This window comes from Lepidochelys olivacea (genome assembly GCF_965140295.1).
Source record: "Lepidochelys olivacea isolate rLepOli2 genome assembly, chromosome: 8".
Lineage (NCBI taxonomy): Eukaryota > Metazoa > Chordata > Testudines > Cheloniidae > Lepidochelys > Lepidochelys olivacea.
This window is the reverse complement of record NC_140418.1, coordinates 96,922,216-96,937,433: the sequence shown is the minus strand read 5'-3', so window position 1 is coordinate 96,937,433 and position 15,218 is coordinate 96,922,216. Positions and strand designations below refer to the sequence as shown.

General features: G+C 46.6%; 1 protein-coding gene across 3 annotated transcripts in view; it reads right to left on the bottom strand.

The window, feature by feature from the left end:
* LRP8 (LDL receptor related protein 8) overlaps positions 1-15,218 on the bottom strand; it is a 288,878-nt gene that overhangs the window by 23,291 nt on the left and 250,369 nt on the right. For all 3 annotated transcript variants that reach the window (XM_084637202.1, XM_084637201.1, XM_084637203.1), the window contains 3 exons: positions 12,175-12,294; positions 11,922-12,047; positions 8,269-8,440 (listed from right to left, as the gene is read on the bottom strand). In XM_084637202.1, the coding sequence (XP_084493328.1) occupies positions 8,269-8,440; positions 11,922-12,047; positions 12,175-12,294 (418 nt within the window). The remainder of the gene's footprint in view (positions 1-8,268; positions 8,441-11,921; positions 12,048-12,174; positions 12,295-15,218) is intronic.

Genomic DNA, 15,218 nt, shown 5'->3' with positions numbered 1-15,218 from the left:
CCAATTTGGCTACAGCCAAGTTGCCTGTACAGTACCAGGGCTGGTCAGGAACGTGGACTTTTGCAGTCTATGATGATTATCCCATCCCCATGCTGTTGAGGGAAGACTTGGCCAATCATGTGAAGCGGGCCAAGAGGGTGGGAATAGTCACCCATAGCCAGGCTAAACAAGCCGTAAGGCCTAACTCTGTTCCGGAAACTTCTATCAGGACCCGGTCAGAGGTGATGGACCCGGACCCCAGGCCAATGGCTGCAACAGCAGTAGTGGATCCAGTCCCAGAGACCCAGATGGAACCAGTCCCAGAACCGGAACCAGCCGAACAACCAACACCAGACCCATTGCCAGCACTGAATCCAGTACTTGCAACCTCAGCACCAGAGGGCCCCACTGAACCTGAACCGGCAGCAGCCCATAACCCTACACAAGAGGCTCAGCCGGAGCCTGAATCCCAACATAGTGCACCTGCGGAGAGCGGTTCACAGTCAACGGAAACAGCCCCATCCCCTACATCGCTTCCAGAGGGACCAAGCATAGGTCCACAATCCAATGAGGAACTGATGTCTCTAGCATCAAGAGAACAGTTCCAGACCGAACAGGAAGCAGATGAAAGCCTCCAGAGAGCTTGGACGGTGGCACGGAGCAACCCACCGCCTCTCAGCTCTTCTAATCGATCCAGGTTTGTTGTAGAAAGAGGACTTTTATACAAGGAAACTCTTTCTGGTGGACACCAGGAAGACTGGCATTCTCAGAGACAGTTGGCAGTTCCAACTAAATACCGGGCCAAGCTCTTGAGCTTAGCCCATGATCACCCTAGTGGCCATGCTGGGGTGAACAGGACCAAAGACCATTGGGGGGTGGGGGGTCATTCCACTGGGAGGGAATGGGCAAGGATGTTTCTACCTATGTCCGGTCTTGTGAGGTATGCCAAAGAGTGGGGAAACCCCAAGACCAGGTCAAAGCCCCTCTCCAGCCACTCCCCATCATTGAGGTTCCATTTCAGCAACTAGCTGTGGATATTCTGGGTCCTTTTCCGAAAAAGACACCCAGAGGAAAGCAGTACATACTGACTTTCATGGATTTTGCCACCCGATGGCCGGAAGCAGTAGCTCTAAGCAACACCAGGGCTAGCATTCAGAGTGGGGGAGGAACCTTGACACAGGCCCTTCGTCCAGGGAAGGAGAAAGGCATCTCTCAGAGAGTGGTGATCTAAGTGTTCTAAGCGTCCTCTTGTGAAGAATATGGAGTACATCTTGTTGCTGAATGTGACGACTAGCTACACCTCTGGAAGTGCCCACTTTTGGAATATCCTGTGAAGAATTTGAGAGTCCAACTCCCATATTTAGTCCTGGGAGAAACGCCTGCTGAGCATATCAGCTGGGACATTCTGGACTCCAGGAAGGTAAATGGCTGAGATCTGAACCTAATGGGCTGTAACCAGTTCCATAACTTGGGCACACAGGGAAGGGAATCTTAGTCCTCCCTGTTTGTTGATATAAAACATGCAAGCCACATTGTCCTTCATGATCTTGATTGATTTGCCCCGATCAGTGGTAGGAACTGAAGGCAGGTGTTCCTGACTGCCCTGAGTTCCAACAGGTTGATATGGAGACAGGCTTCCTCAGGTGACTATCTGCCCTGAGTTGTGAGGGTTTTCTCCCCATCCTAAAACCAATGTGTTCCATTGTCACAGATAGTGTTGGAGCTGAGCAGATGAAAGGAATGCCTGCGCAGACACTGAATTCATTTTTCCACCAGTCTAGGAAGTTCTTCGCCTGGAGGGAAACCGTGACCTGTATGTCCAAGCTGTGTCTGGTTGAGGAACAGATCCTTCTGAATCAGCCTAGAAAGCAGAGGAGTCATAGTCTTACATACTTGGTCACAACAGTGCAAGCTGCCATATAACCAAGAGCTGCTGCAAACAGTTCCTTACTATGATATGGGGGCTTCCTTGAATTGTCCCAACCAGGTCTGCCAAAGTTATGAATCTGTCTGTGGGAAGGAAGGCCCTGGCTGCCAACAAATCCAAAATGTGCCCCTATAAATCGTATTCTTTGTTCAAGGGCTAATGTGGATTTTTTTAAGTTTAGCTGGAGACCTAATTCCCGGAAGAGAGAGAGGGCTGTCTGAGTGGAAGTTAGTACTGCTTCATAAGACTGGCCCTCAAGTAGTCAGTCATTGAGTTATCAGAAGACTAAAATTGCTTCTTTCCAAAGATAGAAAGCTACTACTGCTAGTACCTAAGATCAGTCTTCACCATCCATCTTTCTTTGGCATGAGAAAATACTTTGAGTAAAACCCTTTTCCCCTGTGAGAGGATGGGACTGGTTCTATCGCTCCTAATTGAAGGAGAGAGTCTACCTCGACTCAGTATAGCCTTGTGAGAGGGATCCCTGAAGGATGGGAAGGGGAGTGGGAGGGATGTAAAGTGGATGGTGTAAACCAATATTATAGTCCACTTGTCTGTTGTAATACACTGCTAGGCCTGTTGGAAATGGGAAAGGTGATCTCCAAAAGAAGGAAGCTGGGCAAAAGGTTGCAGCTTGCGAACTTAGAGGTGAGAGAGGAGTTGAGCCCTCAACCAACCTGTCAAAATTGTTGTTTCAATTATGACTGGGTTGGATTGTTGTTTCAATTATGACTGAAGGAGGATGAGAAGCTCCTTTCCTCTTGAGTTTTTGTCTCTTTCTAGTCAGCTCAGTGGTTCTGTGAAATCCAGAGAACTGGGCTGGGTGTGATTTCTTGGTAGTTTGAGAACTGTTAAATCTCCTCTTGTTTGTAGTAGAGGAAACGTCAATCTGGCCCTGGAGTCCTTCAGCGTGTGCAAGGATTCATCTGTAGTCCCTGAGAAGAGCTTCTGACCATCAAATGGGAGGTCCTCAACAGTATTCTGAACCTCTCTCAGGAGCCCCGACAGCTGTAGCCATGACACCCTGCACATGACAACCGCTGTAGAGATGGACCTAGCGGCAGTGTCTGCAGCACCCAAGGACACTTGGAGAAAGGGTCTGGCTAATAACTGACCCTCCTTAATGATGGCCTGGAAGTACTCTCTATGCTCCTGTGGAGGATGTTCAATAAAGGTTGCAAACTTCTTGTGATTTGTGAAGTCATACTTGGTCTTGATTGCCTGATAGTTTGAGATCCAAAATTGGAAGGTCACAGATAAGTATGCCTTTCAGCCAAAAAGATCTAACATCTTCTGGTCCTTATCATAAGGAATAGACCAGGAGTAATGCTGTTTACCCCACTTTTTTACAGCATCCACCATTAGGTAATTAGGTGGGGGAGTGGGAAAACAAAAATTCTGAGTCCCTGAGGGGTACATTATATTTCTTATCTACCCATTTACAAGTTGGCAGGATGGTGGCAGAAGTTTGCCAAACAACCTTTGCTGGATACAGGAGTGCTTCATTAATGGGTAGCACAATCCCAGTGGGTATAGCCCACTGCAGAATGTCCAGGAGTTTGTGTTGTGAGACTTTAACCTTCTCAAGAAATATCTGGAGGCTGTCAGCCACCCTCTTCACAAGGTCCTGGAATTGGCTGGAAGTTGGTAAATGGCTGCCGATACGCTGTCCAAGGATCCCAGTATGGCCGTTCAAAATCAGTCCAGAAAGACCCCTGAGCAGCATGGCAAATCAAAGCTGGGTACACACATGGTTGGGTCAGTTATAAGAGACTGGTTTCTGATGTCAGCTGCAGACCATTCTTCATGCCACATCAACGATGCAGAGAAATCTGGGCAGGGCACGTGGGCAGACAACGGGGGCCTCTCTGACAAGTATGCTTTTTGGGTGGTCGAAGACACTGTGTATAGTGGTAGGCTCAGGTCTGCCCTGATCTTCTCAAACATTGTAGTTGTAGCCTCCACATGACATGTGTGAACAAACGATGTTGCTTAACACAGGGAGCCCTGGTACTGGTGTGGGTCAAACTGTCCCAGTCACGATGCACATGGTTGAGAGTAGTTGTGGGTCAAACAACTTGACCTGAGACGAATGTAGCCAGACTGGAGCAACATATTCTGCTGTGGAGTATCAGAGGGCTAAACTGGATGATCAGAGAGTTTGAGCGTTTGCTCCCCATGAAGTGCTGGCCAATTTACTTAGGAGGTTGTCACATGACCTCACCTTAGCTACAGTTTTCCTCAAGTGGTTAAGATATGTGAGAGATCTGATCTAGGATTCCTCTGAGTCAGACTGGGTGGGATTTGTATTTCAAGCAATGTCCATTGAGAAGGACAGTCAGTTCTTGGGCTGCTCTGCCATTGTAAAAATGGAACACATTCGAAACAGTCTTGGTCACATTTACTGATTGTAAGTGCCACCAAATACAGTATTCAGCCATCTTAGTCAAGTCAGCATTTAGGGTGTCTTCAAGTTCTAGGAATGACTGTGCTTAGACACCTAAGCAAACGTCATCTGTGCACATGAACTGTGGGACTGGGTAAGCAAGAGGTCATTTGTGTACAGATTGAAAAGCAACAGTGCCAGCCCAGAGCTTTGGGTAGACTGCTGGTTTGTCTTTTCCACAGGCTAACTCTGTCTCCCGTGTGCACTTGGAAACATCTGTTGTGGAGAAGGTCAATGACGTTGACTACATATGCTGGAAGTGCTCTTGACAATTTGACTGAGAGCCCCGTGCACCAGACCACATCATATGCTGCTGTCAGGTCCAGAAATATGGCTCCTGTCTTCAGGTTTTTCTGAAAATCATTTTTGAAGAATGTTTTCAAAACTAGCACTTGATTGCAGGTACTCCAACCTGTCCAAAAGCCTGCTTGCTTAATGCTGAGCACTGATTCCACTTCTGGGAGATGCGCTTGGGAGCGAGATGCTCCAGCACCTTGAATGGCACAGACAACGGGGATATCAGTTGATAGCTTGCAACATTATGTGGCTCTTTCCCCAGTTTCAGGAGAGCAATGACTTTTGACATTAACAATGTCTTTGGAATTCACTCTTTGTGAAGAACTGCACCAGTCACTGATAAGCATGAGTCCTGAGGTGCTTCAATCATATGGCAATATGTTGTCATAACCAGGAGCAGTGCCACAATTACTGTCACTTACGATTTGGTCTAACTGTGGCTGTGAATGACTCTACATGTTGCTGAGTCTCTGACAGAACTGGCAGCTTGGTTTCGTATGCCAGGTGGTTGGCTTAGGGATGGTGGCTGCTAAGCTTTGCCGAGACAGCAAATAAAATTCCAGCATTTCCAGCTTAAGTGTATGATGTCTAGATTTTGAGCAGTCTTCCCATTGTGCCTGTCTAGCAGCCTCCAGTGACTCGATTACATGGTCAGCAATACCTGGATCACCAGAGGATCCATAGTGACCAAGCAGTTTAGTAACATTCAGCATGAAGGCACAGCATGTAGACTGGACGGTGGTTGTGCAATATGGATGCACAAGCAGCTTTGAAGATGGCTCCTCGGAATCGACTGAAAGCTTTGTAGACCAGGATGATGTGTGATGGTAAGGAGATGACATTTTTCTAGAGCTTCTGTGTACTTTTTCCAGTCTGCCTTTCTGAAGTTCCATCTTGGTTTGTCAAAGGATCTAATGATTGGGAGTTGTAGGCCAAAGTGGATAATGGAAGGTCTGTGTGGGACGTCTTTCAAGACGAGACAATGATACAGGTTGGGAGTGGCCATCCATGGATGACACCCAGCATAAATCAGGAGAGCATTCTCTTGCCGGTAATTATTTGCTATACCACTTGTTTACATCCTGCTATGGCATCTCAAATTAATTACAGATTACACTTCCCCGTAGAATGTGGCAGGTGGAGTTCTGCTCCATCACCAATGGGGCACCAAGGTCTTTTGCATGAACAGTATTCAATATCAGTGCAGATGTCATTATTTTAAACAGAAGAGTTAACAGCTAATAGGTAATTCTGACACAAAAGCTCATTGTGAAGAAGATCTAAGGCCTGTGGAAAAGCTAACACAAACAGGAGTAAAAGAGACAAATGTCCTGCTGCTTGGACAGAAAACAAAATATTGATGTAGCCATGAGAAGGGCATGAGCTCCTATCTGAACTCTGGAGGTATTCACTGCCAGTGTGCTTCAGAAGTAGCAGTGTGTGTTAAATAATTCTCTGTGTATGAATGTGTAACCCTTACCCACCCCAGATACACGTTTTCTAGAGTGTCAGACTTTCAGAGTGAAATCTCAGCATCCATCCCAACCATCTTCCTATTTACACTGCCCCAGTGTGCTCACAGGGCTATTTACATACCTGGCTAGTCACTTCATTACCTCCTCACAGCTTGGGCAAATTTCCCTAACCCTGGAATCTGAGCTACGGCAGCCTACAGACACCCTGTAGCTCTGTTACTTACTGAAACTAGTAAATGGCCCTCTGATCATTAGCTGAAAACCAGAACAAATCACTATAGATGCTGCAATAGGGTGCAATACCAATGCAAATGAGAGTGCACAAGAAGGAGGCTTGGTGCATAAATGAAATGCAGCTGCACTTTGATTAAACACACGACTAGCAAATACATCTGGATACTGTGTTCCAGTGACAAGCAGACTATGTTTTCAGCAGGTGCCTGTTACATAATATGGGCACTCTATCCACTATATCCACTCTATCCCCCCCTCTGCCATAAAAACACCTGGAGAGGGGGATAGAGTGGAAAAAAATATGGTATGGTTTAAGGCACTGGACCACAGTTTAGGAGTCACGACTCTGTGGATCTGCCAGAGATTTCCTGTGCAAGGTTGGGCAATTCGCAATGGCTGTATGCGCAATGGGGACATAAGTGATGCAATGCTGAATGTTGCAGCACCTGGCTCTTAGGTGCCCTGCTGCTTAGTGGAATTCACAACCCCAAGTCAGGCACCCACCCAAGCTTCCCACACAATGTATGGGGAGAATTAGGCACCTAAGAATGGGATTCACAAGAGCCAGCAAGCTGAGTGGGGAGCTGTCTAAACTAGCCAAAGGAAATACTGTGGGGAAGGGGTGTGGCCTAAGCCCTGCCCCTCAAAGGCAGTTAGGTGCCTAACTTCAGGCCTCCCTCTGCTCAAATCCACAGCTGTAAACCCTCTCCTGCAGTCACAAGCACCTAACTCTGTATGAAATACTTTAAATATTCAGTGGAGCAGGGACTGGAACCTGGATCTCCCAGGGAAGTGCCCTAATCACTGGACTATACAGTTGTTTCCATGCCCTCTCTGGCCCAGTTACCGGTTAAGTATTTCATACACAATGGAGCAGCTTCAGCAGGAGAGACTGGGAGAGACTCATTCCAGGATGCCGCATAGCCTTGGAAGGTGGGAGACCTGGGTTCGTGTCCCTGATCCACATCAGGGAGAGAAGGCATTTGAACCCAGCTCTCCCACATCCTGGGTAAGTGCTCTAACCACTGGGATATTGGGGGAAGGGTCCGTGGCACTGTCACCAAGTTTCATGCAGGATCTGATCTGTTAGCTATGCTCTGAACACACCCATAGGATTGGGTCCCACTGGTGGAAGAGGTGGGGAAATGCCACATTTGTGAAATCTGCAGGGGCGTAGGTGTGAGTGAGGTGCCACACTCCTCAGTCCTGTCAGGACTTAGGTGGCTGTGCACATGCCCACAAGTACAAATTTAGGCACCTAGGGATTTTATTGGTGGAAATGTAGGCACCCACAGGGGCTTAGGTAGTAGCTGAGCTGTGGTTTTGTGAATGTCAATGTCGCCTAAATGTTGGACTTAGGCGGCTAAAGTATCAGTTAGGTACCTAAATCCCATTTGTGAACATACCCCTTAGTCTCTGTGCATTCCCTATCTGTAAAATGATGATAATGGCACTTCCTTTCTCCCACTATTTGCCTCTGTTGTGTATTAGACAGTAACCCCTTTGGGGCACGTCCTGTCTCTATGTTTTCGAGCAACATATACTACAGAGAGGCCCTGATTTCAGCTGGGGTCTCTAAACACTGTTGTAATACAAATACATAACAACTCAGGCAATGTGTGTGTGTGCAAACTTGCAGAGGTATCTGTTGGTACCACGAAAATGCTCTTGTGTTCTCCAATCAGATACCTGGTCATATGCCTGCACATTTTTGTAGGCCCACTTAAAATCTGGGCCAGCGTGTGTAACCAAATAAAAAGAGAGACACTCCGTGGTCCTATAGACAGACGCTGCTCACCATGCCGCTGTTCAATAGAATGGGGGCATCCTTACAGATCATCGTTATTATCAGTAGTATAAAATGAACTATACTATGTGTACCAGAACGCATACCTGCCCTGGCCCATTACCTGTATATCTTTCTGTAGAACAAATCACACCAGTATATCCTGTTTGTTGCCACCTCCACATCCAAAGCCACCACATTCTTCAGCATGGGGATGATGCGAGAGTAGTCCCTTTTCACCAGATCTATCTTACGTACCTCGTGGCGGTTGGTGAAGATCAGGTATGGACTCTTGCCTATCACAGAAAACAAACAGGCGTGGCTTTTATTTTACCAGCTGACTTGACAGCAGAGGTCCAAGTGCCACATCCAGCTCTCACTATGCAGGGCATAACACTGAGGGTGATCTCACTGAAGCCAAAGGCACCATGCTGCCCGCTTTATTTGCGGTTATATCCTGTGAGGGAGTTTTGCTGTGTACCAGAAGCAAATGTCACTATTTCCCAGAGAGGGAGCTGTTACATCAGAACATGAAGAGTCTGAGCAGCAGCAGCAGCTTGCCAGAGCAGCAGCAGCATTTGCTCTTATTCTGCTCAACATGTTAAGAAGTCACAAGTGAAAGAAACACTGAGGGGTTTCTTCACTCTAGATGATACATTTTTAACTGGTGTAGGGTCTCATTCGGGTTGCTCATGCCTGGATGAGCTAGGGGGGCTGGGGGTGAGTAGGCACAGCCACCCCTCCCCAACTTGCAAGCAGGGGGCAGTCAGAGGTCTCCTCGGGGTTGCACTGCTTGAGTACAAAGTGCAGAGGGACATTAGTGCCATGTCCAAGGAGATGGGCCCATGCCTGGCCACTGGCGATTGGCTCTGCAGATAGCACATCTGGCACCTCCTAACAGGAGGGGTGGGGGCACACTTAAGTATGCTCCAGCAAGAGCTCTTGGATTCACTCAGCTGGTGTCTGTCCTTTGCAGGCATGAAGCCTCTGGCCCCAACAGCTCATGTCAAATGTAATGGCATCCACCTCTACTGGGGTTGAGGTACTAAGGCCACAGGCCAGCCCAGAAATTCTAACAGGAAATGTCGAATTTATTTTTCTTATGACAAACTCAGGAGAGATGGAAGCATATTATCTGTGTTATTTTCCTCAGGAAAAAATGTATGCATCTCAGCTTCCTTTGTGACTGAGTTCTTACTCAGGCAAACCTCCCATTGTAGGGAGCGTAGATATGACAAAGGGATGAGCACTGCTTGTAAGGACCGAACCCTGGAGATATGTGCTGTCAGTGACCCTCAAAACCATCAGAAGTGGTGGATAATTCTGCATAGTTTCAGTGTGTTGACCTTTGACCTCAGCTCAGGGGATCAGGTAAATAAACATTTATCTCTTAGAAAAAGTGAAGATGCTTGCTAAATGAGTGCAAATTAAACTAAATCTATAATGCAAGCAGGAGTAAGCAAAGAAATGTAAAGGTCATTTTAAAATGGGCTTTTCAGTGAGCCTGAAGCCTAGTATTTAGCTTGAGGCTACTGGTAGTAATAGTATACGGTCACATTAGGTCTAGTACAAATTAACATAAGTAAGTAACCTTGGGTCAGAAGACTTAGCCATATATATCATCTGATAAATGGTCTTGACCACAAAGGCTTTGTTTAGCTAGTCTCCTTAACTTCTATCTGCACAAATGATACAATTGTTGGAGCCCCCAAAATGGGTGCAGGCATGACAAATATGAACAGAAGGCCAAAACCTAATCAAATATGGTCTTAGAAATAGGTGGGTGTAAGCAGAGGTGGAATAAAGATTGGTGGGGCCCTGGACCAGAGCAAGTGGGGAGCCCCTGCCCTCCTGCCTGCAGCCCTGCCCACATACCCACCCATTCTGTCCCTTCCCTCTGTGTCCCTGCCCTGTTCCACCCACATTCCGTACCTCATCTGCGGTCCCACATTTGCTCCTTTCAGCCCTGCTCCCACTGCAACCCCAAGACTGGAGAAGCTCTGTCCCCCCACCATGGGCCTAGGGCCACAGTGGGGAGTAAGAGCTCCCCCAGCCCTCAGACCGCAGCAGGGAGCTAGAGTTCCTTCAGTCTCAGGGCCACAGATGAGGTCCCCACACTGGGGCTTCCCCTGCCACCTGGCACTGCTGTTGGGGAGTGAGGTTGGGGTGCAGGGGCTTCCCCTGCCCCACCCACCCAGCAATCCTGCCAGGGAATGGGGTCGGGGCATGGGAGTGCCCATTTTTTCAGGGCCTCCTAATTGGCCAGGGCCCCTGGGCAGAGATCCCATTGGCCCAGTGGCTAATGTGCCACTGGGTGCAAGGAGTAAGTCCATAAAAGAGGCTCAAACCCAACCCTCAGCAGGAGTGACAACCTTAATGCTTAATCTCACCCTAAGGGGAACCCAAATTCATGAATATACCTGATGAGGAGTCTGCTGTTACTCTTGTTTTTCTAATTCTGTGATTTTTGTTTCTATTCATCATGGTATTAATAAAACTCAAAGTCTTTCTCTGTCTCTCACAGTCGTCATCCTAATTAATCTCTGTGTAGTCCCCAAAGAACAAACCTAATAGTGATAAGTGCATTCTGCACCTCAAATTAATCATCAGACTACAAGTGGGAGCTTTGCTTGAGTAAGGACTGCATGATTTATCCCAGTGTCTCCTATTTTCAATGGTGAGAAGTCACTTCCTAAAAGACTTGAACTGAGGGGAAAATATTTAAGGAAAGAGTGAGTTTATTGAGAGTTACCCAACTCCCACTTGGAGGCAAAGACACCCTGCACCATGGGGGATAGATGGGACAGAGGGAACATTGGGAAGGGAAAAAAGAGCGATACAGGAGAAAGCTGAGCAAAGGTTCCATTTGGAGTTCTAAAAATGTGAGCCCCACCTCCACCCTCCAAGCCTGATAGGGCTCTCCCAGCAGGCACTCTGGCTTTAAAGCTACCCTGCAGAGACCCTGAGGGGGCAGGAATTTCTGAGCAGGGAGCAGAAGGGTGGGTCCTAGGACAACCCCTAGGTGACAACTCCAGCTGCCCCCAGACAGTGCAAGGAAGGGGTCCGGCGCGTACATAAAGTCTGCTGGACATGCTGACTTTAAGGACTTTTTATATACAATATATTAGGTATAATAAGAAAACTTATCTGAAATTCCCAGGACAAAACTTTACTGAGCCAGCTCCCTCAGGAAATCACTCCCCCAAAGGCCAATCTCTTCCATGAAATGATACTCAATATGGCTGATCCTAGACCTTTTATAATATAGCTTTCCAGCTCCCTGACATTAGCATATTTTCTTTTGCAATGAGCTGGGATGTTTGTTTCTTTTAGAGCAAGTGAGCTGCTGCGCTGTTCTTTTTGAGATTCGTGTAGAGTTTGGGGAGACGTGGGGGATGGGTCTGCGGGAAGGGCTGGCTAATCCAACTATTTTTGATTGTGTTCCTTTTTTCTTATTATTACTTAATTTTTGCTGCACTGTTTTTAAACACCTGTCAAGAGACTTTCCTTTTTAGTCTCATCTTCAAACTGCCAACTGCTGACTGTAATCTTGAGCTGCACACACTGCTAAAATATTCTGATCTGCGTGACGAGTGGAGCTGTTGCCTCGGGACACATCTGCTGTAGCAGTTTTGTATAGTTTTAAATGAATGCATTTGGCTTTTAATTTTCCTTTTGTCTCCTTTCCCCCAACCCTTGGCCCATGGACCCACGTTTCTTTATAACACTCATACTACTGGGTCAGTCGGGTTTGAGTGCTTGCCGGGGTTGCCTTACCTACGGCTTTGCAGTTCTTGGACAGGGTGTCCATCTCGTATCCCTCGTAGCATTCACATTTGTAGTCCCCTTTGTAATTAATGCAGATCTGGCTACAAGCGTCTGGATTCTCACATTCATCTATGTCTGAAAGGAGCGTTTGAAACCCATCAATAACTTGAAATCAAACCATCTGTGATGGAGCAATGCTGGAGTGACTATAATTACGTCTCTGTACAGTGAAACAAGAGACTGCTGTTTGCATGTAAATTACCTCCACACGTTTTTTTATCCAGAAGCTTGTATCCGGGAGGGCATTCACATTCATAACCGATCTTCAAGTCTTTGCATATGTGTGAGCACCCACCGTTGTTGATCGAACATTCATTTTGGTCTAAAAGAAGCATACAGATTATTTAGGATAAAGGATGTTTTTTAATTACAAGACTGAGTACGTTAAAAGGCGTTGAGGTACCCAGAAATGTTTCAGTAGCTACCAGCTGCTGGTGATTGGGAGCCAGCAGCATGGAGCGCACTAGTGACTTCACAAGTAGAAAACACCCACCAAAATTCTCTCTTTCTCGGTATCACTCCAAACTGACATTTTAAAGTCCCTTTGGACTAGAAACCAGTGGCCTAAAATGCAAATCAGAGACCCTGGGGATACTGTACAAAATTCTTGGGTTCGCAGTTCCCATCCAGTCATAAATCTTTTGCTTCCAGGCATTAACTGCCTGAGAATTATCCCCATTTGACTTCCCCCTCTCCCTACTCTGGTGGCACATACCAAACTGTTTCCTTGAGCTGTAATAATCCATTCCAGGACAGTCATCTGACCCAGTGGTCCCAGCTAACTGGGGAGAGTCTATGTGGTATTACATATTCCCATCTAATACACCAGGGCAATCTATGCTGAGAGAGCCCCAGCATACACCAAGGTACAGTCCTTTGGAGATATTCCCACCTCACTTATGTACAGTCCGTACACAAGACACCCCGAGCTAACAGTGAGATGTGGACAGTCTGACTGCTGACAGCCTAATCTAACTCATGTGTACAGTCTATGCAGTGATAGTCCCATCTAAGACCAAAATGCTGTCTCATCAAATGCTGTTTTTCCCCCTTGTGCAAGAGCTGAAATTGAAAGAGTAGAATTATTGCATCCTCGTAACTATAACTGGAGAGAGGTCGAGGAAGGTTGTTTTCTTGCCAGAAAAAACATTTTTCTTGTTGTTCCAATTAACCTATACAAGGTGAAGAGAAATTTCTTCCTCTGTCTAGGATTGCTGATGCAGATGATGTGGGAGTTCTGGGGCATAGCGGTTCACTTGGGCATGCAGCCCATCAGCTTGAAGCTTTACTGTAATATACAGTCAGATTTATTTATTTTTACTTCTTGCTTCTGTGGATACCATTGTGTAGCAGTGTAGCAGCAGAACCATTAAACCAGTACCCTTGGAAGAAAATAAAAACAACAACAAGCCAATTAAAGTCAACGGGCTAGGAAAACATTGCACCAGGAGAGACAGCGACTCGGATGTAGTATGCTTCCACTTTCCTAACAAAGAAATAAGCATGTTATTAATAGCAGCAAGATCACTAGGCTCTGAGTCGCTGTCCACAGAGTCGTACTGTGTGCCATAGCTATTCTTTGACATTTATTAAATGGAAATTGCCTTTTACTATCGTTATATTGGCCTCTAGCCTATTAGACTGAACACATGCACACACACACAGACTTCAAAATGCTATAGGTTATTGTAACTTAAACAAGGATTTGCATGTCAATCACACTTCTGGTTACAGGGGTGCTTTGTAGCATGGATATAAAAACTACTCGAGCTCTGGTTCTCTCACTGCAGCTCTTATCATAGGCCTAGTTATCATAGGCCTAGAAGTAGGCCAACTGTGCTCAATTTTCTATTATGGAAGAACAGCCAATTACCCAAACTGGGGCCACATATCCACCTGACAATTTAAATAAGATGACTAATAAAACTCTGCATTGTTTGGTGCCCTTCTGAGGATCTCAAAGTGCTATGGAGAGGTGCTAAGTACACTTATGCCCCATTTTACAGATGGGGAAACTGAGACAGACAGTGGTTAAATGACTTGCTCAAGGTCACACAGTGAGCCAGTGGCTGGAACAGAACCTGTATCTCCTGACTCCCACGTCCCTGTTCTAATTACCTGCATGTTGCTGGCGGCGCCCCTTATGTTGTGCCATGTGGGCGCCACTCCAGAGGGTGCCAGAGCCGGTTCCCTCTGGATACTGCTGAGGAAAAAACTTCCGGCACCGGTGCACGTGGCGAGCACACACACCTAATATGGAATGGACATAAGCAAGCACTCGAAGAAGAACAGCAATGTTAAATCACTGTCTCCCAAGCATACACTCACATAGACTCCTCTGTGCTGAGCCAGGTGTGAGTGAAAGGTGTAATGCATCAATGTCCATGGGCTGATGATTTTGGGTGGAGGTGGAGACCCTATGAGATCCCCCTGTACAGTTTCCCCGTCTCTCTGTTTGGGTTGATATGGAGTGACAGGCGACACAAGTGGCTTGGCTAGCCTTTGTCAGCTCAGGGATAAGGTACAAAAGTCAGCACTAGATCTTCAGACCTTGGTCAGGGTCACGTTTCCCTATTTCTGAATCAGGATTTGAAAGAAAAAAAAATCTTCCTATATTTTTTCACCCAGTTACATTTTCTGAACTAGCCTCTTTGTACTACCAATATTTGAGGCCAGATTACTGCTGGTGTGCCAGCAATCTTTGAGGCCAGGTGTGCAAGGGTGGAAGGGAAGAGCACAAGGAGCCTTTCCCATACATCTTTGCATGTGAGCCAGCCACAATCACAGTCCTTGCACTGCCTGAGTACTCCAAACTAGTGCTGCTGCTGGCAGTATTCTCCTAAAAGGAGGGGTGAAAGCTCAATAACCCACCTATTTCCTGCACCAAGGAGTCCTCCAGGAAGAATGGAACTGCTCTTTGGTGGTGTGGTTTGGATTCTCTTGACCTTCTAACAATGTCGATGCAGCAAACAGGTGCTTATCAGAGATGTGCTTTTATGGCATCTGTGATTTTCACTAACTTGGAATCCAATGTAATTTTACACAGAGGGAATTTTTATCAGGCTCATTTGACACCATGCCCTTAATCCCTAACAAAAACCTCAATAACATGGAATCATAGAACACGAAGGGACCTCAAGAGGTCATCTAGTCCAGTCCCCTGCATGTAGAATATGGAACATGTAGAAACTGGAAATGGAAAACACCCATAGAACTCACTATCTGACAATAATACTCAGAAATCAG